This window comes from Oncorhynchus tshawytscha, linkage group LG06, assembly GCF_018296145.1.
Source record: "Oncorhynchus tshawytscha isolate Ot180627B linkage group LG06, Otsh_v2.0, whole genome shotgun sequence".
Classification (NCBI taxonomy): Eukaryota; Metazoa; Chordata; class Actinopteri; order Salmoniformes; family Salmonidae; genus Oncorhynchus; species Oncorhynchus tshawytscha.
In genome coordinates, this window is record NC_056434.1 from 55,647,740 (window position 1) to 55,670,839 (window position 23,100).

The 23,100-nt window shown below is 41.1% G+C and overlaps 1 protein-coding gene across 1 annotated transcript; it reads left to right on the forward strand.

Annotated features, from left to right (window-relative positions):
- Window positions 1-374: 374 nt before the first annotated feature.
- Window positions 375-19,577, forward strand: vsir (V-set immunoregulatory receptor). The gene is made up of 7 exons (XM_024424245.2): window positions 375-429; window positions 8,862-9,263; window positions 9,494-9,544; window positions 10,393-10,503; window positions 10,683-10,710; window positions 11,136-11,320; window positions 16,552-19,577. The coding sequence occupies exons 2-7, from the start codon at window positions 8,924-8,926 to the stop codon at window positions 16,587-16,589; spliced, it is 753 nt and encodes a 250-aa protein (XP_024280013.1). The 5' UTR covers window positions 375-429; window positions 8,862-8,923; the 3' UTR covers window positions 16,590-19,577.
- Window positions 19,578-23,100: the final 3,523 nt, after the last annotated feature.

Here is a 23,100-nt window from a genome sequence, read left to right on the forward strand (position 1 = left end):
ATACACAAAGAGCTTATTTCTCTCACATTTTGTGCACAAATGTGTTTACATCACTGTTAGTTATCATTTATCCTTTGCCAAGATAATACATCCACCTGGCAGGTGTGGCATATCAATAATTTGATGAAACAGCATGATCATTACACAGATGCACCTTTGCCTGGGGACAATAGAAGGCCACTCTAAAATGTGCCATTTTGTCACAAATTTTGAGGGAGCGTGGAATTGGCATGCTGACTGCAGGAATGTCCACCAGAGATGTTGCAGAGAATTTAATGTTCATTTCTCTTCCATAAGCCGCCTTAACCTCATTTTATAGAATTTGGCAGTAAGTCCAACCGGCCTTACAACCGCAGACCACGTGTAGCCACGCCAGCCCAGGACTTCCACATCCAGCTTCTTCACCTGCGGGATCGTCTGAGGGGGGAGGTAGGGAAATATGGAGTGTTGAGGAGTATTTCTGGCCTATGTCCTCCCAGGCCAACCCAAGGCTGCGCCCCTGCCTAGTCATGTGAAATCCATAGATCAGGGCCTAATGAATGTATTTCAATTGACTGTAACTCAGTAAAATCGTTGCATGTTGCTTTTATATTTTCCTTCAATTTACATGAATGGCACATGGTTACATCTGTATCGTTGTTTCAAAACTGGTGCGCTCAGACTGTTACATTTGTATAATTTGAGGGGCGCACATCATGAGCAACGTCATCTGTATCGTCTCACTTCGCCTGTGATAACTGTCAGCACATTGTGCTTATAAAAATATATACAGTGCCTTCGGACAGTATTCAGGACCCCTTGACTTTTTCCACATTTTGTTACATTACAGCCTTATTCTAAAACTGATTAAATAGTTTTTTTCTCATCAACCTACACACAAACCTCAATGACAAAGCAAAAACAGTTTTTAATTAAGAATAAAAATACAAAACTGATATCAAATGTACAAGTATTCAGTCCCTTTATTCAGTACTTTGTTGAAGTACCTTTGGTAGTGATGACAGCCTCGAGTCTTCTTGGGTATGACGCTACAAGCTTGTATTAAAATGGCGCTGGAAGAAATGGCATCAGTTTTCACGGGTGCCTAACCAATTGTACTATTATGTCGGGTTTTTTCGCGTTATTTGTAACTTATTTTGTACATAATATTTCTGCCACCGTATTTTACGGAAAAAAAGAGCTTCTGGATATCAGGACAACGATCACTCACCTCAGATTAGACAAAGATTTTTTTCTTCAACAAGCAGGACGCACAGGATGTACTTCGAACACCCGACAAGGCCAACATCCCCGTCATTGGCAAGAGAAAGGGACGCAGGTACAGAGGACACAGAGTGGGGTGCCTCATAAGGATCAGCAGACAGAGTGTGGGAAAGCTGCCGTTACCGTCAATATTGCTTGCCAATGTGCAATCATTGGTCAATAAATTAGACGAGGTACGATCACGAATATCCTACCAACGGGACATCAGAAACTGTAACATCTTATGTTTCACGGAATTGTGGCTGAATGATGACATGGATATGCAGCTAGCGGGATATACGCTGCATTGGCTAGATAGAACAGCACACAGGTAAGACGAGGGGGTGGGAAGTCTCTAGATTTTGCTCGCCTGAAGTAGAGTATCTTATAATAAACTGTAGACCACACTATTTGCCAAGAGAGTTTTCATCCATACTTTTCGTGGCTGTTTATTTACCAACACAGACGGATGCTGCCACTAAGACTGCACTCAGTCAGCTGTATAAGGAAATAAGCAAACAGGAAACCGCTCACCCAGTGGCGGCGCTCCTAGTGGCTGGGGATTTTAATGCAGGGAAACTTAAATCAGTTTTACCTTTCTATCAACATGTTACATACGCAACCAGGGAGAAAACAATTCTAGATCACCTGTACTCCACACAGAGTTACATACAAAGCTCTCCCTCGCCCTTCATTGGTAAATCTGACCACAATTGTCTCCTCTTGATTCCTGCTCACAAGCAAAAATTTAAGCAGGAAGCCCCAGTGACTCGGTCTATAAAAAAGTGATCAAATGAAGCAGATGCTAAACTGCACATATATTTTCAGGTCTCTCCAGAGATGTTCGATCGAGTTCAAGACTGGGCTCTGTCTGGGTCACTCAAGGACATTCAGAGACTTGTCCCAAAGCCACTCCTGCGTTGTCTTGGCTGTGTGCTTAGGGTCGTTGTCCTGTTGTAAGGTGAACCTTAGCGAGGTGAGGTCCTGAGCGCTCTGGAGCAGGTTTTCATCAAGGATCTCTCTGTAATTTGTTCTGTTTATCTTTGCCTCGATCGTGACTAGTCTCCCAGTCCCTGCCGCTGCAAAACATCCCCACAGCATGATGCTGCCACCACCATGCTTCACCGTAAGGATGGTGCCAGGTTTCCTCCAGGCGTGATGCTTGACATTCAGGCCAAATAGTTCAATCTTGGTTTCATCAGACCAGAGAATCTTGTTTCTCATGGTCTGAGAGTCTTACGGTGCCTTTTGGCAAATTCCAAGTGGGTTGTCATGTGTATTGTACTGAGGAGTGGCTTCTGTCTGGCCACTCTACCATAAAGGCCTGATTGGTGGAGTGCTGCAGAGATGGTTGTCCTCCTGGAAGGTTCTCCCATCTTCACAGAGGAACTCTACAGCTCTGTCAGAGTGACCATTGGGTTGTTGGTGACCTCCCTGACCAAGACCCTTCTCCCCCGATTGCTCAGTTTGGCCGGGACGGCCCACTCCAGGAAGACTCTTGGTGGTTCGAAACTTCTTCCATTTAAGAAGGATGTAGGCCACTGCGTTCTTGGGGGCCATCAATGCTGCATAATTGTTTTGCTACCCTTCCCCAGATCTGTGCCTGGACACAATCCTGTCTCTGAGCTCTACGTACAATTCCTTCAACCTCATGGCTTGATTTTTGCTCTGACATGGACTGTCAACTGTGTGACCTTAAATAGACAGGTGGGTGCCTTTCCAAATCATGTCCAATCAAAATGTAGAAACATCTCAAGGATAAACATTGGAGACAGTGTGCACCTGAGCTCAATTTCAGGTCTCATAGCAAAGGGTCTATTTTTGTTTTTAATACATTTCTAAAAACCTGCTTTTACTTTGTCATTAGGGGGTATTGTGTGTAGATTGCTGAGGACATTGTTTAATTTTATCCATTTTAGAATAAGGCTGTACCGTAACAACATTTGGAAAAAGTCAAAGGGTCTGAGTACTTTTCAAATGCACTCTATATCATAAGGAAGTTGTGATCTAAAACACTTCTCCAGTCGTTGCTGAGATCTAATATTCTGCGCCGCGCAAGACGAGATGTAGGCCAATGTCTTATATGCTGACTAGATCTGGCAAACGCCATCACGCGCATGTTGATTTAGTCTATTCACACCAGACCCGATCAGGACACACAGGTTGAATTATCAAAATGTTCTCTGAACGTACTATATTAACCTAGCACATTCATGGACATTTAGCTAGCTAGCTCGCTGTTGCTAGCTAATTTGTCCTGGGATATAAACATTAGATGGTTATTTTACATGAAATGCACAACATCCTTTTTTTCTGGATCTTTTGTAGAATTCTGACCCATTTTGAGTCAACCAAATTCGTGTGTTCTCTACTCCGACAATTATTCCACAGATAAAAAGGTAAACCTAGTTAGTTTCTTGTAATCTCTCCTTCAGTCTTCTTCTCCTGTGGACTTTATATGACGGTTGGCAACCAACTTTAAGGTGCATTACCACCACCAACTGGACTGGAGTGTGGACCTCAGTTTATATTTCAATCATCCACGTGAGTATATGGTCCTAAAACCAGTGAGGAAATGGGAGAGGTGGAACATGTGAGCAGTTTGTGTAAAATTATTGAATAACATGTACGAGTACATTTATTTTGCAACACTCGCATGCAACGCGGGCAGTGTGGTCAGGATGTTAGCGCTATCGTCAATCAATCACATTTCTCAAATCCTTTTGGCCTAAATTCCAGCTAAACTTGAAGAAGACACTAGGCTTAATAAGAAAGCAATGCTAATGCCACCAGTCGTTCTGGTCTGAAGTATTTTTACTAGACTGACCGCCAAATTCTGTGCTATATGAACACACAAAAAATCTTGAATGTCGACATTCTGGGCAGAGGTGCTAAGTACTGCGTCCAGTCTCGGTGGTCTGTTCAAGGCTCAATTGCTTTAGTCACCGATGATCAATGATGATGGTGATGACATTGCGAGTGTCATCTACACTACTTTCATGAAGATAGCGGTTAACCTCCTGTTTCTCAGACAACCATCTGCTTGTTCATTGATCCCATCCTCTCTATCTCCAGAGGCAAATCATGAGATGGTTACTATGATTAGGGACACTTTCCTTGGTCACTTTGACATTAGGGCCTAAATGGGCCAGGCCTGGGTTTATTCCTTACTGAGCACAAATTGACCTGTGCGTATGTCTGTTTAGGAAATCTACTTGAGGAGGGTTTAATGGGCCTAGAAGCCTACATTTCTGACCTGTAACTTGGACCAGACCTGGGTTCCAAATACTAGCTTTTCTTGATTTAGCCTGCCTGTTGCAATGGAACCAATAGAAAAGTCCAAACAGTGCAAACCTTGCCCACCTGACACTCCGGGCAGGCTAAAACAAACATCCAAGCATAAAATAGTGTTTAAACCCTCTAACAATATTGAGTCAGAGCAGAGTCACAGTGTCCTTCAGCCTGCCACCACCTAGACCTTGGGACCGCCACTCCTACTCAGTCACTTCTTTAACAGGCCCAAGGACACAACACTGACTAGCTGTGACTATAGCCCTGTTTTATACCTGGTTCTAACATGCCTCCTTTCTTCTGATCTTGTCCACATTCTGATTGTGCCCACAGACAGGTGTAGACCGAGGTTTCTCAAACTCGTTCCTGGGGTCCCCTGGGTCCCCTGGGTGCACAATTCGTTTTTTGCCCTAGCACAACACAGCTGATTCAAATAATCTAAGTTTGATGATGAGTTGGTTATTTGAATCAGCTGTGTAGTGCTAAAGCAAAAACCAAAACGTTTACCCGGGAAGGGACCCAGGACCGAGTTTGGGAACCATGGTGTAGACGAAGATGCATTGGGATCTGATTGTGATCAGATCTTCCGGACCACCTCTGGAGGTAGTCAGGCACACGTTGTGTCTAGATATCTTACAAGTCTAGACAGATATGGAAAGTGAAATCAATTAAATCATCATTATGCCTCCTTCTAAAATCATTGACAAGCAGGTCGTTTAACCAATTTGGTGCTTTTTTGAGAAGTGTAACTTAGTCCCATAAAAAACATTTGATTTCACCTAATTTGAACATTCTGGTAACAAAACATTTTCCCTTATCAAGTGGTTGAATAAAAAAAATATTATATTAATTTAGTGCCAAATAAAATAACAGGGCTAACGAATTCATGTTAAATCAGCCCTAAATCTCCTTGTAACATGGGGAATGGAAGCTTGTTGTGTCCAACAGGAAGTGGCAATTGAATGCAAGCTTCACAAATGTATTTTAATTGTTAAAACAGGATTGATGTTTTATGCTAGATCCTCTCACACAAAACACCAAAAAATGGCCAGAAACAGTAGATCCAGCTCACCTGCTTTTACACTATGATTTGAATATTACATGTTCAAGGTGTTTCTCTTGATTTTTTGTATATATATATTTTTTTTAAAGGAATACTTTCACCATAGTTGGTTGACCTTAAAATGAGGGCCTGACGTAAATGAATCACTACACACATGAAAAACATGATATACTTATTGGTCTATTAACTCATTTTACTGCATGGTGATGTCACCATGGAAGGCCAAAACTCCCTCCCACCAAAACAGGCTGAAATGTCATAAAGCCTTTTCAAACAGCTCTTACACTAAATGGGAATTCTCATAATTCAAACTCAGTGTGGAAATACAATGAGTATACAAAGCATTAGGAACAAATTCCAAATATTGAGTTGCACACCTTTTGTCCACAGAACAGCCTCGATTCGTTGGGGCATGGACTCTACAAGGTGTCGAAAGCGTTCCACAGGGATGCTGGCCCATGTTGATTCCAGTGCTTGCCACAGTTGTGTCAAGTTGGCTGGATGTCTTTTGATACATGGGAAATTGTTGAGTGTGAAACCTAGCAGCATTGCAGTTCTTGACACACTCAAACTGGTGCCCCATGGTACCTACTACCATACACTGTTCAAAGACACTTACATCTTTTGTCTTGCCCATATTCACCCTCTGAATGGAACACATACACAATCCATGTCTCCTCCTCTTCATCGACACTGATTTTTGAAGTGTGTGTATATCTTGTTTCTCATGGTCTGGTCGTCTTTAGGTGCCTTTTGGCAAATTCCAAGCGGGCTGTCATGTGCCTTTTACTGAGGCGTGGCTTCCATCTGGAGAATGCCAAGAGTTTGCAAAGCTGTCATCAAGGCAAAGGGTGGCTACTTTGAAGAATCTTAAATATAAAATATATTTTGATTTGTTTAACACTTTTTTTCGTTAGATGTCTTCACTGTTATTCTACAATGTATAATATAGTAAAAACAAAAAAATGGAATGAACAGGTGTGTCCAAACTTTTGTCAGGTACTGTACATTGGAACTGTGTCCAACTGAAATATGCAAAAGCTCAACAGACACTCTCACAATTGGCATGCCTCTCTCTCTCTCTATCTCTCTCAACTATCTTTCCTCTTTCTCTCCCACATGCACATGTGTCTCTCTCATCTAACAACTATTAACTATCTGGAGAAAATTTGTATGGACAGCAGACTAGAACAATCTCTGTCTGTACTTTCTAACCAGCAAACGAATACCCAGAATAGAGGAAATGAAACAAGCTGACCTATAATATGCAAAAGCAGAATGTATCATAACAAGCCTCAGTGCGCAGTTTAAGGGGTTGTTTTTGTACTTGTAACTATAGTACTTTGTACAGTGCATTCGGAAGGTATTCAGATCCCTTGACTTTTCCACATTTTGTTAGGTTACAGCCTTATCCTAAAATGGATTAAATAGTTTTTTCCGCTCATAAATCTAAACACAATACCCATAATGACAAAGCAAAAATGTATTTAAAAAAAAACTACTGAAATATCACATTTACATAACTATTCAGACGCTTTACTCAGTACTTTGTTGAAGGACCTTTGGTAGCGATTACAGCCTAGTGTTTTCTTGGGTATGATGCTACAAGCTTGGCACACCTGTATTTGGGGAGTTTCTCTGATTTTTCACTGCAGATCATCTCAAGCTCTGTCAGGTTGGATGGGGAGTGTTGCTACCGAGCTATTTTCAGGTCATTCCAGCAATGTTCGATCAGGTTCAAGTCCGGGCTCTGGCTGGGCCACTCAAGGACATTCAGAGACTTGTCCTGTACCACTCCTACATTGTCTTAGTTATGTGCGTCGTTGTCCTGTTTGAAGGTGAACCTTTGCCCCAGTCTGAGGTCCTTAGTGCTCTGGAGCAGGTTTTCATCAAGGATCTCTCTGTACTTTGCTCTGTTCATCTTTGCCTCGATCCTGACTAGTCTCCCAGTACCTGCCGCTGCAAAACATCCACACAGCATGTTGCTGCCACCACCATGCTTCACCATAGAGATGGTGCCAGGTTTCCTGTAGGCGTGACACTTGGCATTCAGGCAAAATAGTTCAATGTTGGTTTCATTAGACCAGAGAATCTTGTTTCTCATGGTCTGATAGTCTTTAGGCGCCTTTTGTCAAACTCCAAGCGGGCTGTCATGTGCCTTTTACTGAGGAGTGGCTTCTGTCTGGCCACTACCATAAAGACCTGATTGATGTGCTGCAGAGATGGTTGCTGGAAGGTTCTCCCATCTTCACAGAGGAACTCTAGAGCTCTGTCAGAGTGACCATCAGGTTTTTAGTCATCTTCCTGACCAAGGCCCTTCTTCCCTGATTGCAAAGTTTGGCCAGGCAGCCAGCTTTAGGAAGAGTCTTGGTGGTTCCAAACTTCTTCTTTTTAAGAATGCCACTGTTTTCTTGGGGACCTTCAATGCTGCAGAAATGTTTGGGTACCCTTCCCCAGATCTGTGCCTTGACACAATTCTGTACAGACAATTCCTTCGATCTCATGGCTTGGTTTTTGCTCTGACATGCATTGTCAACTGTGAGACCTTATATAGACAGGTATGTGCCTTTCCAAACCATGTCCAATCAATTGAATTTACCACAGGTAGACTCCAATCAAGTTGTAGAAACATCTAAAGGATGACCAATGGAATCAGGATGCACCTGAGCTGAATTTTGAGTCTCACAGCAAGGGGTCTGAATACTTATGTAAATAAGGTATTTCAGTTTGAATTATATATTTTTTGGTGCAAAAATCTGTTTTAGCTTTGTGGGGTATTGTATGTAAATTGCTGAGGAAATAAAGCTGTAAATGTAACAAAATGTGGAAAAAGTCAAGGATACTTTCTGAAGGCACTGTTTCTTCCTGAAACAACTTTTATGATGATGTGACTACCCTTACCAAATGGGACGAAACAGGGAGGGACGTACTTGAAATAGTCCAATGTAAAACATTTGGGGCGGCAGCGTAGCCTAGTGGTTAGAGCGTTAGACTAGTAACCAGAAGGTTGCAAGTTCAAGCTGACAAGGTACAAATCTGTCGTTCTGCCCCAGTTAACCCACTGTTCCTAGGCCGTCATTGAAAATAAGAATTTGTTCTTAACTGACTTGCCTAGTTAAATAAAGGTAAAATTAAAATTTAGTTGCAAAATGTTTTCATCTTTCACTAATGAATACACCCCGGTTCTTTGCTTAGCCAACTAGTGCCTAATTTGTCAGTTTACAAGTGCTCCCACCAATAAGTGTCCACTCTGTCTCCTCTGCAGCCAATGGAGACGTGGCCCATCCTCACACCCGCCTGACTGTCAATGCCCCCCACCTTTCCTACATGTGCGAGGTGGGTGCCAACGTCACCCTGCTCTGTGCCCAGAGAGGTGCCAAGCTGCACCCCTCGGACCACCTGCATCAAAGCTGGCTTTTCACCCCCCACTCAGCTGAGCATTGTCACGACAAGGTGCACCCCCGCGACCACAATCACCGGGGCAACCATTCCAGTGCGGCGCTTCCTTGGGGGGTAAAGTACGGGGCAAGCGAAGAGTCTTTCTGGGTGCAACTACAGCTTGTCAACAATTCTGACCAAGGGCGTTACTGCTGCCTCTCCCTGGATATTAACAATGGCAAGGTGGTGCAGAGGACGCATAGCCACGTCGTTCTCACTATCACACCTCGTAAGGCCATGTGTGTGTGTGTGTGTGTGTCACTGTGTGTGTGTCACTGTGTGTGTGTGAGAGAAAGAGTGAGAGCGAAAATGTGTGTTTTGAGTTTTTGTGTGTGTTTGAATTCACGTCTGTCAATTGTTTAATATTTGTGTGTGTGTGCACGGTGCAACTACGAGTCAATTCTTATCATGACATTTAAAATGCTAAACTGTCTTGTATGTCTCCTCATCTCTCTGTAGGGAAAAGAGACGAGTCGAAATGCACTCTATTGGACATCAAGCCAGCAGAAGGTATACTTTATTCACATGGACAATTGTATCTGCCTCCAGCACAGGGATGGGCAACTCCAGTCCTTGGGTGCCGGAGTGGTGTCACACTTTTTCCCCATCCCTAGCAAGCAAAGCTGATTAAACTAATTGCATTCTAAACTGAAGGTCATGATTAGTTGATTATTGGAGTCACCTGCCCATAAGAAAAAATGCTATATAGTGTGTAAATAAGTAATTAAGTAACTTGTGCAGGACAGAATGGCTCAAAAGGCAGGAGCCCATCTACTGTTTCTGTAGCACGAGGCAGCTTGATGGACAAGTACACCCACTGGACAGGACGCTAGTGTATTGTATGGCCTTGCCCCCAATCAATTTCCTTAACGCTGAGTGCCAAGCAGAGATGCATCAGGTCCCATTTTTATAGTATTTGGTATGACTCGGCCAGGGATTGGACTCACAACCTTACATTCTCAGCGCAGACACTCTAACCACAAGGCCAATGAGTTGGTATAAATACTATAGTTGTCACTGTAATGTTTTTGCTGACTTTACTGTAGTATTCACTGCGGACTAAAGATGGGTGTTTGGTATAAAGGGGCCAATCAGCATCCTCTCAGAAACAATGGGTGGGTTTAGGACAAAATCCGACATGTGCGTTGAATTAGGCTGTCCTCTGGTTGGTTGAAAGAGATCCAACCACAGATCAGTTAGTTTTAAATAATGCCCCTCATTACAGGCTCAAACTGTTTCAATGAGGAAGAAGTTTAGACTGATATAGAATGGAAATAGAATGGTGGACACGGCGATCAGGCTAAGTAAAATGCTCTTTGAGGTTAATTTTGCCCCTGGTCTATTTACGGTATCCTCAGGGTCAGTGACTGCAGGCCTGGCCACAGCTGCTTGCATCATAGCTATTCTCTCGTTGCCCATCATCCTGGTGTTAGTGTACAAGCAAAGGCAATCTGCCCAGTCCAGCCAACGTGAGTAACAAAGACATACATGCACGCGTGCAACACACACACACAGTTTCAGCTCTACACTTTGTGCTTAAACTCATTTCCTCTACACTAGCAAGTATGACGTTAGGGAATAAACATGCATAGATTTAGCACACTGCTTTGTTGTCTGATAATGGGCCATTTCCCTTTCCCCCTCCCAGGTGCACACGAGCTGGTGAGAATGGACAGGTGAGTTGAGTTTCACACTGCCCAGACGCCAGCTATGGCTTCCCTCTGACATTAGGCTAACACTAACCACATACATACTTCCATAACGCTGTTGATAACACAGATACAAAGTGGTAATCACACTGTTATGTACAGTATGTATGTATTCATGTACAGTCAACTCTTGATATAAGTATGCAACGTCTTGAGAACTTGTAAATGTGCACTCACCGACTCATAGAACTGGAGGAATGTAAAAATAATGTACTTGAATTGGGACTGATGAAGTGCACTGCACAGAGGGAGTTTACACTTAATATAATACTGTATGTATCGGATAGCAGTTGTGTACTATACAATACTGTATATGTTTTCTGTATATATATATATCTATCTATATCTATCTGGTAGTTTCTTTCCTCTCCCCTGTGTGTGTCTCTCCTCAGTGAGGCTGCGGGCCATGAGAACCCAGTATTTCTGGGGGTCTCACCCCCGGGCCAGGCTAAGACCAGGACTGTGTCTCAAATCATGACCAGGCAGTCCTCAGAGACTGGCCGACACCTGCTTCTGTCCGACCCTGGCACCCCCCTATCTCCTCCCGCACACGGAGTTGTCTTCTTCCCAGAACAGGGTAAGACGCGTACACACAGGATATAACACACAGACATGCACACACACACACAGGATATAACACACATACACGCACGAATGCATGAATGCTCATGCACACACACATGCAGACACACGCTTTGGTACTATTTTCACAAGCAACACTTGTAACGCAGCCAGTCTTGCGTTGAAAAACATTTGTTGTACAGTGCATTCATTTTGTTTGTAGACTTCTTTCAACACAACCTTTGATCCAAAATACAATATTACTGTGAAATATAATGAGTCAATTGGTTTAATCAACAAAACATCATGTTAGCTTCTCAATTGTGTTATTTTAACAATAGATTAATCCAATAACGAAAAAATTAAGATACATGCTTCAAAATTGACGTTTGAATGTAGTATGCTACAGTTCTGTAAATTACAATGTTTACCCTGTATTCACATTAGGCAATACACTTGCTTTACCCATAAATTTGACTGAACATCTTTTCGATAATTTCTATCCCATGTGTCATCATTGAAGACATCTTTCAAATGAAAGAATGAAAGAAACTATGTTTAGCAGGCACTACTAGTTTGCATCAAGCCTGTCTTGAGCATTTGGCCATATGTTCTCATCGAAATCGCAGGATATATCCACATTGTTCATGCACCTGGCGAAACACCTTTTGGCATGGCGAATCCAAGCATGACATACAGTACCAGTCAAAAGTTTGGACACACCTACTCATTCAAGGATTTTTCTTTATTTGTACAATTTTCTACATTGTAGAATAATAGTGGAGACATCAAAACTATGAAATAACACATTTGGAATCATGTAGTAACCAAAAAAGTGTTAAACAAATCAAATTATATTTTAGATTCTTCAAAGTAGCCACCCTTTGCCTTGATGACAGCTTTGCACACTCCTGGCATTCTCTCAACCAGCTCACCTGGAATGCTTTTCCATAGGTCTTGAAGGAATTCCCACATATGCTGAGCAGTTGTTGGGTGCTTTTCTTTCACTCTGCGGTCCAACTCGTGGCTCCCGAGTGGTGCAGCGGTCTAAGACACTGCATCTCAGTGCTAAAGGTGATTGGGAGTCCCAATTGGCCCAGTGTCATCCGGGTTATGGTTTGGCCAGCATTGTAAATAAGAATTTGTTCTTAACTGACTTGCCTCGTTAAATAAGGGTTAAATAAATTAACCATCTCAATTGGGTTGAGGTCGGGTGATTGTGGAGCCCAGGTCATCTGGAGGCGTGTTGGGTCATTGTCCGATGGAAAAACAAATGATAGTCCCACTAAGCACAAACCAGATGGGATGGCGTATCGCTGCAGAATGCTGTGCTGGTTAAGCGTGCCTTGAATTCTAAATAAATCACAGACAGTGTCAACAGCAAAGCACCATCACACCTCCTCCTCCATACTTCATGGTGGGCACCACACATACGGAGATCATCCGTTCACCTACTCTGCATCTCACAAAGACAGCAGTTTGAAACAAAAATCTCAAATTTGGACTCATCAGACCAAAGGACAGATTTCCACTGGTTTAATGTCCATTGCTTATGTTTTTTGGCCCAAGCAAGTCTCTTATTATTATTGTGGTGTTTTCTTTGCAGCAATTCGACCATGAAGGCGGTCCTCATGAGAGCCAGTTTCATCATAGTGCTTGATGGTTTTTGTGACTGCACTAGAAAAAACATTCAAAGTTCTTGAAATTTTCCGTATTGACTGACCTTCATGTCTTAAAGTAATGATGGACTGTCATTTCTCTTTACTTATTTCAGTTGTTCTTGACATAATATAAACTTGGTATTTTACCAAATAGGGCTATCTTCTGTATATCACCCCTACCTTGTCACAACACAACTGATTGGCTCAAAGGCATTCCACAAATTAACAAGGCACACCTGTTAATTGAAATGCATTCCAGATGACTACCTCATGAAGCTGGTTGAGAGAATTCCAAGAGTGTGCAAAGCTGTCAACAAGGCAAAGGGTGGCTACTTTGAAGAATCTCAAATATAACATATATTTTGATTTGTTTAACACTTTTTGGGTTACTACATGATTCCATATGTGTTATTTCATAGTTTTGATAGTCTTCACTATTATTCTACAATGTAGAAAATAGTAAAAATACAGAAAAACCCTATTATTCAACAATGTAGAAAACATAGAATGGATATATAGAATGGAATCAATAGGTGTGTCCAAACTTTTGACTGGTACTGTAGGTCTGTATTGAAATCATTGCATGCTTTATCCATGGCCTGAAGGAGGGTGGTACGCTCATGTGGATGGCAATCATACATTTTCTTCCTGTATTGTAATTGTGTATTGTACTTATGTATTGTAGTGGTCATGTACGCGGCTCAGTTCACAAGAACGTGTCACTAACAACACTGGAGTTTTGGATTTGATTCCCACTGGGGTCACACACTAGTGTGGACTGTTGTCACTTTGGATAAAATTGTCTGCTACTTAAATGGAAAAATATATGACCATATTACAGTACTGTATTGGCCAATGGTTCCCCGCCCCACCCCCCACCCACCCACCCCGTTTACTGTATAGGGAATGTTTTGGAGTTTCTGGATTATTTGCGTGTTTGTATTGATATTGTATTACTGCACTCTAGGAGCTAGAAACACAAGCATTTTGCTGCACCTGCTGTAACATCTGCTAATTTATGTACGCAACCAATTGTTATATACCGTGCATCTCTGATCTTGTCAATATGTTTAAGCCTTGAGAAAATTGAGACATGGATTGTGTATGTGTGCCATTCAGAGGGCGAATTGGTATGTGGATGTGGATCATCCCTGTGGATGATATCTAAAGTAATGTGTGAAAGACACTTACTTTAGATGAAGATGTATTGCAATGTGAAACATGTATTTCTAGATGGAACACTTATTAACTTTGGTGAAAAAGTGACTGTATGATTTTGTGTGTTGTGCTTAGAGTTTTGAAACAAGAGTTTACCACATACTTGTGAAAATTGCACCAAAAGCGTGAAAAAAAAATGTAAATACACAAATGGCCACCTTCCACACGCATGCAAGTACATACACATAGCTGTTGACACAGAGAAGCAGACAGCCAAGTATTGATATTGCACAAGAGTTAACTGCTGTCATTTTAATTTCCACACAAACGCAACCAAAGTCTGACGTAATATAAGCTTATCATTGCTTTACACGCCTGTCACAGATCAGAGCATGAAACATCCAGTTTATGAAGGCAGTCTTGGCTAAAACACACACACACACACACACAGCTGGCTTTAGTGTGACGTGACTAAGGAAACTGGTATGCACAAAAAGTCGAATCCAGTTTCACTCCCCATTCCCACTCCCCACTGGATAGAGCATTGCTGCCCCACAACATTTACCTCCTCTGACTCCTCCCCCTCTGACCCTCTTAATGTTCAGACCTGGGTTAAAATACTAATCAAAATCTTTCAAATATTTTAAGTATTTGCTATAGCCTACTTGGAGTCCCAGATGAGCAGCATTCACCGTTTTGCAACTATTCTTCTGGTTCAATTGAGCCAGGCAAGTTCAATCATGCCCTTTATTCCTGGGGAACCTGTACAGACATTCACGGCATTCCGAGGTGGATTGCCCGGTTTCCTGGTAGCCCAGTCTTGGTGGAACAGAGAGGAGAGAGGGCCTGTCTTAGATATAAAGGCTTGTTCCACAGCTGATTCTCTAACGCATACATACATAGGCTCACTTCATGTTTTCTGCTTAAAAATAATAGCCCACTCTGACCTTCAACTCAGTCGAATTTTAGCATCAATAGTTTCCGCTTTCTTTTTCAGAGTTTCACAACACTGGTCTAGAACCTCTTTCTGGTTCTGCTTTTGACTGACACATCTTATTCGTCCTATTCTATGAAATGCAGACTGTCTGTATAATTGCTTGTGTCTTGTACAGAATGTGCAGTATTCTTTATCTATTTTGGGGGGACTGTGTTGGCAAAGTATTGAGAAAGTATTGAAACATTTATGTACAAATATTTAGTTTCCTCATCAGTCACAAATGTTCCCTAAGCAAACCAATATTACAACAGACCAACTTACAGTATCTGATGCAGTAACTAACTTCCCTCTCTTGGTGTGTGTGTACAGTGAGCTCTAAAAGTATTGGGACAGTGACACATTTTTGTTGTTATTTTGGCTCTGTACTCTAGCACTGAATTTGAAATGATACAATGACTAAGGTTAAAGTGCAGACTGTCAGCTTTAATGTGAGGGTATTTTCATCCATAGAACTGTTTAGAAATTACAGCACTTTTTGTACATAGTCCCCCAATTTTAGGGGACCAAAAAGTATTGGGACAAATTCACTTATGTATATTAAAGTAGTCAAACGTTTAGTATTTGATGCCATAGTCCTAGCACGCAATGATTACATCAAGCCAGGCCTAGTCGCCCAACATCAGTGCCCGACCTCACTAAGGTTCTTGTAGATGAATGGAAGCAAATCCCCGCAACAATGTTCCAACCATCTAGTGGAAGGCCTTCCCAGGAGAGTGTAGGTTTTATAGCAGCAAAGGTGGGGACCAACTCCATATTAATGCCCATGATTTTGGAAATAGATGTTCGACGAGCAGGTGTCCACATACTTTTGGTCATGTAGTGTATCATACTACACCCAAAAATGCTAACCTTCCATGTTATTGTAATGGTGAGAGGTTAGCATGTCTTGGGGGTATGATATTTGTACACCAAGACTTACTCACTCATCATTATCCATTCATGCAGGACTATACGTAAGCATGGTAGCATCCACATTAATGTAGACATGTTTAGAAATAGTATATTCTTATTTAGAATACAAGTGACTCCAAAATGACATTACATTATTTACCATTCATTTCTATTGGGCACGAAATAATCTGAAACTCAACCAAAACAAACACCAAATGCACCCAACAAGTTTGTAGAGTCACAAGCTAGATGAATTAATTGCGTGCTAGGAATACTAAATGTTTGACTACTTACAATTTGTCCCAATACTTTTGGTCCCCTAAAATGGTGGGACTGTGTACAAAAAGTGTTGTAATTTCTAAATGGTTCACCCACTATGGGTGAAAATGCCCTCAAATTAAAGCGGTCAGTCTGTACTTTAACCTCATAGTCAATGTATCTTTTCAAATCCAAAGTGCTGGAGTAGAGAGCCAAAAGAACCAAACATTTGTCACTGTCCCAATACTTTTGGAGCTCACTGCATGCGTGTGTGTTTTCTAGATCCCATCCTAGAGTCTCCTGATTTCCTGCAAGTGTAGAGAGAAGCAGTCAATGGCTCCCTAACCGAGAAACACCTTGTGGTTAGTTATTCATTGTCACTCTGCCATGTCACTCTGAAGCCTGTCTCACAACCTTCTCTGCTGGGAGAGCTCTCTCTCTCTCTGTACCACATCCTGGATGGATGGGAGAGGGAAGGAGGGGACAGTTTCTTCTAAAATAAATGTTCCACCTGCAACAACAACTGGAGGAGGCCAAAGAGGGGGGATATGTTCTCGACACTTGTGTTGCAGTGGGGGCCCGCTAAGTATGTGATGCACCGTCTGACCACTGACGACAGCTCAAGGACCAGCAGGTGCTCCTGATCTGATGTCCCAGGACAGTACTGAGGAGGATGGGGAGAGTGTGAGTGCAGGGTGGGCTGTAGAGGATACAAAGCAACTCCCGTGGACTCTTGATGACATGCTCCTCACCATTTCCCTTACCATTTTCCCCAAAGAGATTTCCCCCATATAGGGCCCGTTCCCCGGACACAGATTAAGCATCAATCTAGACAGAAAACAGTGTAAACTTTGGTTTAGACATTTGTTTTCCACTAATATTTGACAAACCTATTTTTCAGTGGCAATTGACGAGACTGACTAGACAGACCTAGAAAAACGAACTGAACGAAAGTGATTTTTCATTTCAGTTGACTAAAATGAGATATGACAACATCTATCTCTGTGATTAAAATCTGACTCTTTAGTGGACAGGACAATAGTTTTTGAACAAATCTAGCACTTTTCAGTGATAAGCACAATTCATATTAGCAGGACAGATGTAGTTCTTTTCAGCAGTAGGAAGGATGCACCACACCCGGCACACACAGCCTCCATCAGCTGGTGAGCTGGGGGGGAGCAAGGATTAGTGTGGACAGGCTTCGCTCCAGCTCCGTCTTCGATTAGACACATTGAGCAGGAAACTCTTCTTAATTTCCCAATATTGCGCAGGCAACTCTTCTTAATTTCCCGTAGCTAACCAGTCACCACTAGCATTCTAGTCAGCTACCCTTTGCCTGGTTAAGAAACACAAGCTGCTTTACAAAATGTAAAACAATAGCAGCATTGAGTTTAATAGTACAACTACAGTCTAGCTATGTTCTTCTCTTCCTTGAGTAGAGAAAAGTAGGCTGTTTTTTGAATTTGTAGACTTTACGCAACCCTCCCACTTTCCCCACTGCCTTTCATAGGCAGGTTCCGTAGCCAAGTCTCCCTCTTTTCCTCAGAGAAAACGCTTGATGCTAGCCCTTACTGTTCAAAAGATATGACCCGGCTCTATGTTGTTTATTTTTATTGTGCATTGGCGGGCTGCATTTTATATTCATAAAGAATATTGTGGGCCGTGCTAAAAGTAGGCTACTTGCGGACCAGACCGTTAACCATTTGTTTAGACTACACCTTGTTCAGTCACGTTACCTCAATAGCTAGCTATAGCTAACAAACTGGGGCTCGTACAGCAGTATGCAACTTTTTGGAATGTTCAGATAGAAATATGCTATGTAGAACAAACATGCCTCTGACATTTTGCTACTGAACGTGGCTCTGGTATTACCAGTAGCCCACTGTATATGCAAACATTTGGAAGAAAGGAATTGCAAAAAATGTATTGACTAAATTCTTCTTGCCACTACACCTATATCTGACTCGGTAAATAGAGTTAATGTGTACCCAGTGACTCGAGCACTGGGACTTTGTGTGTGTGTGTGTGTGATATCTATGCAATATAAATTATGTGAATAAAATGAAAGAGCATTTAGTTGACTAAAATGGCCCATTGTTTTCTTCATTTTGACAATAACTAGATTAAATCATTATTACATTTTTTTTTACTAAGACGTAATATTTCTGTCAAAATTACTAAGACTAGACTAAATCTAAAAAAGAGGGACACAATTAAATGGAGATTCTCCATTGAAAGTGCTTCTTAGTCCAACACCATTAGCTTTATCTGTGTCTTGGAAACTGGCCCATAGTGTTCTACTTCTTTCTATGATGTTTCCCTCTTCCTATGGCTCTGATATGCATATTCAGCACATTTGCTTGTGCCAAAGTGATCAGGTTAGTAAGAGGTACCCATGTGCTGACAGTAGTCTTTTAAGGCCATTTCCAACCAGCCTTAAACAATTGTTTCTAAAAATGTGTTTCTCTGAGCTGTTGTAACGAGACCAAAGCCCCACTTTTATTTATCTAAATGTCCCATTCTTGTGTTGTTCCTCTTTCCCCTTTTATATATTTCACTACCTAAAATACTGTGTTTCTGTAACCCCCCTCCATCCCTTCCCTTTCCTCACTCTTATTCCTTCCCACACCCTTCTCTGCACGTAACAATGTCCAAATATTCAACCAGTACTAGAAACTGTCAAATAAATATTAGAGATATATTGCTATGCTGGATGGTCTGTTTTTGAAGAGAAGTGTCAATTTTGGCTAGTGGATGGATCTAGTAACCCAAACTCAATGAGCCAAATGCCTTCACTGCCAAGATGACCAATGTGTTTATTCCATGGTGTTCTTGTGATAACTGTTTTGTGATATCCTTTGGCATATTTAGTGCTTATACTTGATTATTTGTTATCTTTATGTTTATCTATCTGTATGTATACATAAGGGAATTGAAAAGTTGTTGACCAAAGCACAATCAGACAGAGAAGGACAGTGAAAGCATGTGTGAAGTCGACTAAACTGGCAATTCAGACATGATGTTTAGATTGTGTCTACGGTAGTGATAGGTGGCTATCGAATACTACTGTAGATATTAGATAAGGGGTGTTCAGTGAATTGTAAAAAAAAAAAACACACCCTGAAATTAGTCGTGTGTGTGTGTGTGTGTGTGTGTGTGTGTGTGTGTGTGTGTGTGTGTGTGTGTGTGTGTAATAGCCAAACAGCTGCAGCTTTGGCAACACCATATGAAATAAAGCCTTTCCCAAAAATAATGAAATAAAATGCTAATGTAATTTTTTCTATAATAAATCGGCGCTCTTAAACCTTTCTCTTTGTGTTTTCAGTCATTTATCACTGAGCATAATATACACTCACTGGCTGGCAGGTTTCCCAATGCTACAAGAACATGTTGTTCTAGTAGGCCAAGGAGGGACCTATTATTTATGGGTGATTTTACAGAATAGGTGTGTCGTGTCTGGACTACCATTAAATGTGAAGACTTATTTATATCAAATCAGTTCTCTAGGTCTAATTATTATGTGATTAAATTAATCATGTAAACATTAATTAACCAGGAAGTCGGGGCACTACGGAAAATGTTGAGATTACAAAGTTATAATTTTCCGAATATCAATCAATTAGTCTTCTATTAATGAATTATTAATTGCCTCATCAGTTCTCATTACTGGAAGTTGTAAACCATTGGATATTTGCACAAATCCTGGCCAAAATCATGAATCAGCGATACACAAATTGGCTTAATTATTCATTTACTAACAACTAAATAATCACACAGAATTACATAGCAAACAAACAGTAGATATTGGTTAATAATGATGATAGAAAAGTCCCTAGTGGGCTAAGCCGATATGACAGCTTTGTAGACAAAGGAAAGGGGTGGGGACTGAGAAAGAGCAGGAAAGACAGAATGGATCCACTATACACAGTGGATAATTATAATCATTGTATTTTTAATCATTTGCAATTATTCTCGAATGAGTGGCCGTTCATGTGCAATGTATATATTTACGCCCATATTTCGTTGTTGTCTTCTCTGTTGGAATCCACTCGATCGTCATGTAGAGTTCATCAGAGTTTTTGGTTAACTTTACCAGAAGTTACAATGACTTTCGTGGTTGTACTTGGTTTGAATGGATAACTCAGAGTGCCATTCTGAAATGTTCTCATAGAATAGATGCTTCGGCGGTTGTCGGTATTCTCGTTCTAGACTTGCGTAATTTCTAGCTGCAGACTATACGTTTGAGATTTGCTCCTATTCTGTAGTGATCAATAGTCTCAGAGTTGAACCATTTCCAGCTGTGTAGCCAAAACTACCGCTGTATGGCCTCCGATGGCCTATAGAATTGTAGCCATTCCAAAGGGGGTACTCTGTCCCGGCGTTCTCTGACTTCTTAACCATCCGAGATGTCCGGTTTACCGTGGGTCTCTTTGGTATGAAATGTACATTTTGTCATGGGTGGTTTTATACTCTGGAGTAGAAGTCATGTCTATGCTCACGTGGGCGTGGCCATTGATATGGTTAACTTTATATGAAAACCCATACTCCCATTTAGAAGGTTAATATCACATTACATCTTTTCACAAATAGTTACATGTTTAATCACATACGTTTCACAATATTTAGATGTAAACCTGACAGCAATTGAAGAGATACATTTATGTGTGTTTCCTGTCCTTCATGAGAGCACCAAATGAAACACTCATCATAACTGTCCCTTAAGTGTCCTTGGACCATTCCCACATTCTCAAAAGTAGAAATATTGTTTAGTTCTCCCATTTTGGGGATTATAAGTTTTGAACTAAGATAAGCGCTTGTTCTGGTTGACTCTCTCAATACTGCATGGCTTGTAAAACAGTTGCGCAAAGTCTACAAATTCAAAAAACAGCCTACTTTTCTCTACTCAAGGAAGAGAAGAACATAGCTAGACTGTAGTTGTACTATTTCTACCAGGTATTTATGACCTGTTGTAAAGTCATACAACTGTGGAGAGAGAGGCAGGGGGGGCTATGATCCTCCCCCCAGGGCATATCATGACAGGTGTAAATTGCTGTCCCACCCCCCAAAAAACAATTTTTTAAAACAGTTAAGTGTCACGTCCTGACCACAGAGAGCATTTATTTTCTATGGTGGAGTAGGTCAGGGCGTGACTGGGGGTTAGTCTAGTTTATTATTTCTATGTGGGGTTCTAGTTTTGTTTTTCTATGTTGGTGATTTTGTATGATTCCCAATTAGAGGCAGCTGGTAGTCGTTGTCTCTAATTGGGGATCATATTTAGGTAGCCTGTTTGCCACCTGTGGTTTGTGGGATATTGTTCATGTGTTGTTGCATGTTAGCACTCCATGGTTGTCACGGTTCGTTTAGTCTTTATTGTTTTGTTGTGTGGTTCACTTATTTCTAATAAAAGATGTGGAACCGAGATCACGCTGCACGTTGGTCAGAATATGCTTCCAACAATCGTGACATTAAGTCTCCAAACTTGGGACATTTTATTAACATCATATGTTCTAATTCAATCCAAGCCAATAACAAACACATTGTTAAATTAATATATTATAAAGCCATTGTTTATACAGCTATTTCTATTGAGGTGGCTGTCCCAAACCCTGCTTCCTAAACTTAATGTTTGAAAATAAAGATATTCAGGATTTATGTACTTTGTTTAACACTATTACTTCAATGGAACATCTTGATTTGTTCTATTATTACATTGAACGATAGTGATCTAATTATTTGTTTAGTCTATTTTTAAACTTCTTTCTCTGAAAAATGCTGCCCCCCCCATGCATAAAATAATGCATGTGCCTTTAGCCAACAAATACCGCAAGGTGATGGGATTGCATCCCCCTCCACTATGGCCACATGGTGAGTAGTCTGTCTGCAAACATTTAGGATAATTTTTTTATTGTATTAATGTGTTTTTTAAGAGGTGTTCTTGCCAAACATTAGGAACACCTTCCTAATATTAAGTTGCCCTTAGAACAGACTCAAATCATTGTACATGGACTCTACAAGGTGTAGAAAGCATTCCACACTGATGCTGGCCAATTTTGATGCCAATGCTTCCCACAGGTATCAAGTTGGCTGGATGTCCTTTGGGTGGTGGACCACTCTTGATACACACGGGAAACTGTTGAGCGTGAAAAACCCAGCAGCGTTGCAGTTCTTGACACAAACCGGTGCGCCTGGCACCTACTACCCCGTTCAAAGGCACTTAAATATTTTGTTTTGCCCATTCACCCTCTGAATGGCACTCACACAATACATGTCTCAATTGTCTTAAGGCTTGGAAATGATTTAACATGTCTCCTCCCCTTCATCTACACTAACTGGAGTGGATTTAACAAGTGACATCAATAAGGGATCATAGCTTACATCCAGATTCACTTGATCAGTCTATCATGGAAAGAGCAGGTGTGCTTAATGTTTTGTATACTCAATGTACTGTATATATAAATATTTTGGGGCTAAAACATGTTTGCTGGGATGTACATACAGTATCCAAATGAAAGATAGCCAGCATATAAAATTTGGATTCTGTAAATTCCAAACTGAAATGGTCACAACCAAAACAATTGACACCATAGAGATATATGTTTATATACAGTACCAGTCAAATGTTTGGACACACCTACTCATTGCAGGGTTTTTCTTTATTTATACTATTTTCTACATTGTAGAATAATAGTGAAGACCTCAAAACTATGAAATAGCACATATGGAATAATGCAGTAACCAAGAAAGTGTTAAACATATCAAAATATATTTTATATTTGAGATTCTTCAAAGTAGCCACCCTTTGCCTTGATGACCGCTTTGCCCACTCTTGGC

Coding starts and splice junctions, on each gene's coding strand:
- vsir (XM_024424245.2), top strand. CDS start 8,924: ATGTGCGAGGTGGGTGCCAACGTCACCCTGCTCTGTGCCCAGAGAGGT. Junction 9,545..10,392: donor GGACATCAAGCCAGCAGAAG/GTATACTTTATT, acceptor CGGTATCCTCAG/GGTCAGTGACTGCAGGCCTG. Junction 11,321..16,551: donor TGTCTTCTTCCCAGAACAGG/GTAAGACGCGTA, acceptor TGTGTTTTCTAG/ATCCCATCCTAGAGTCTCCT.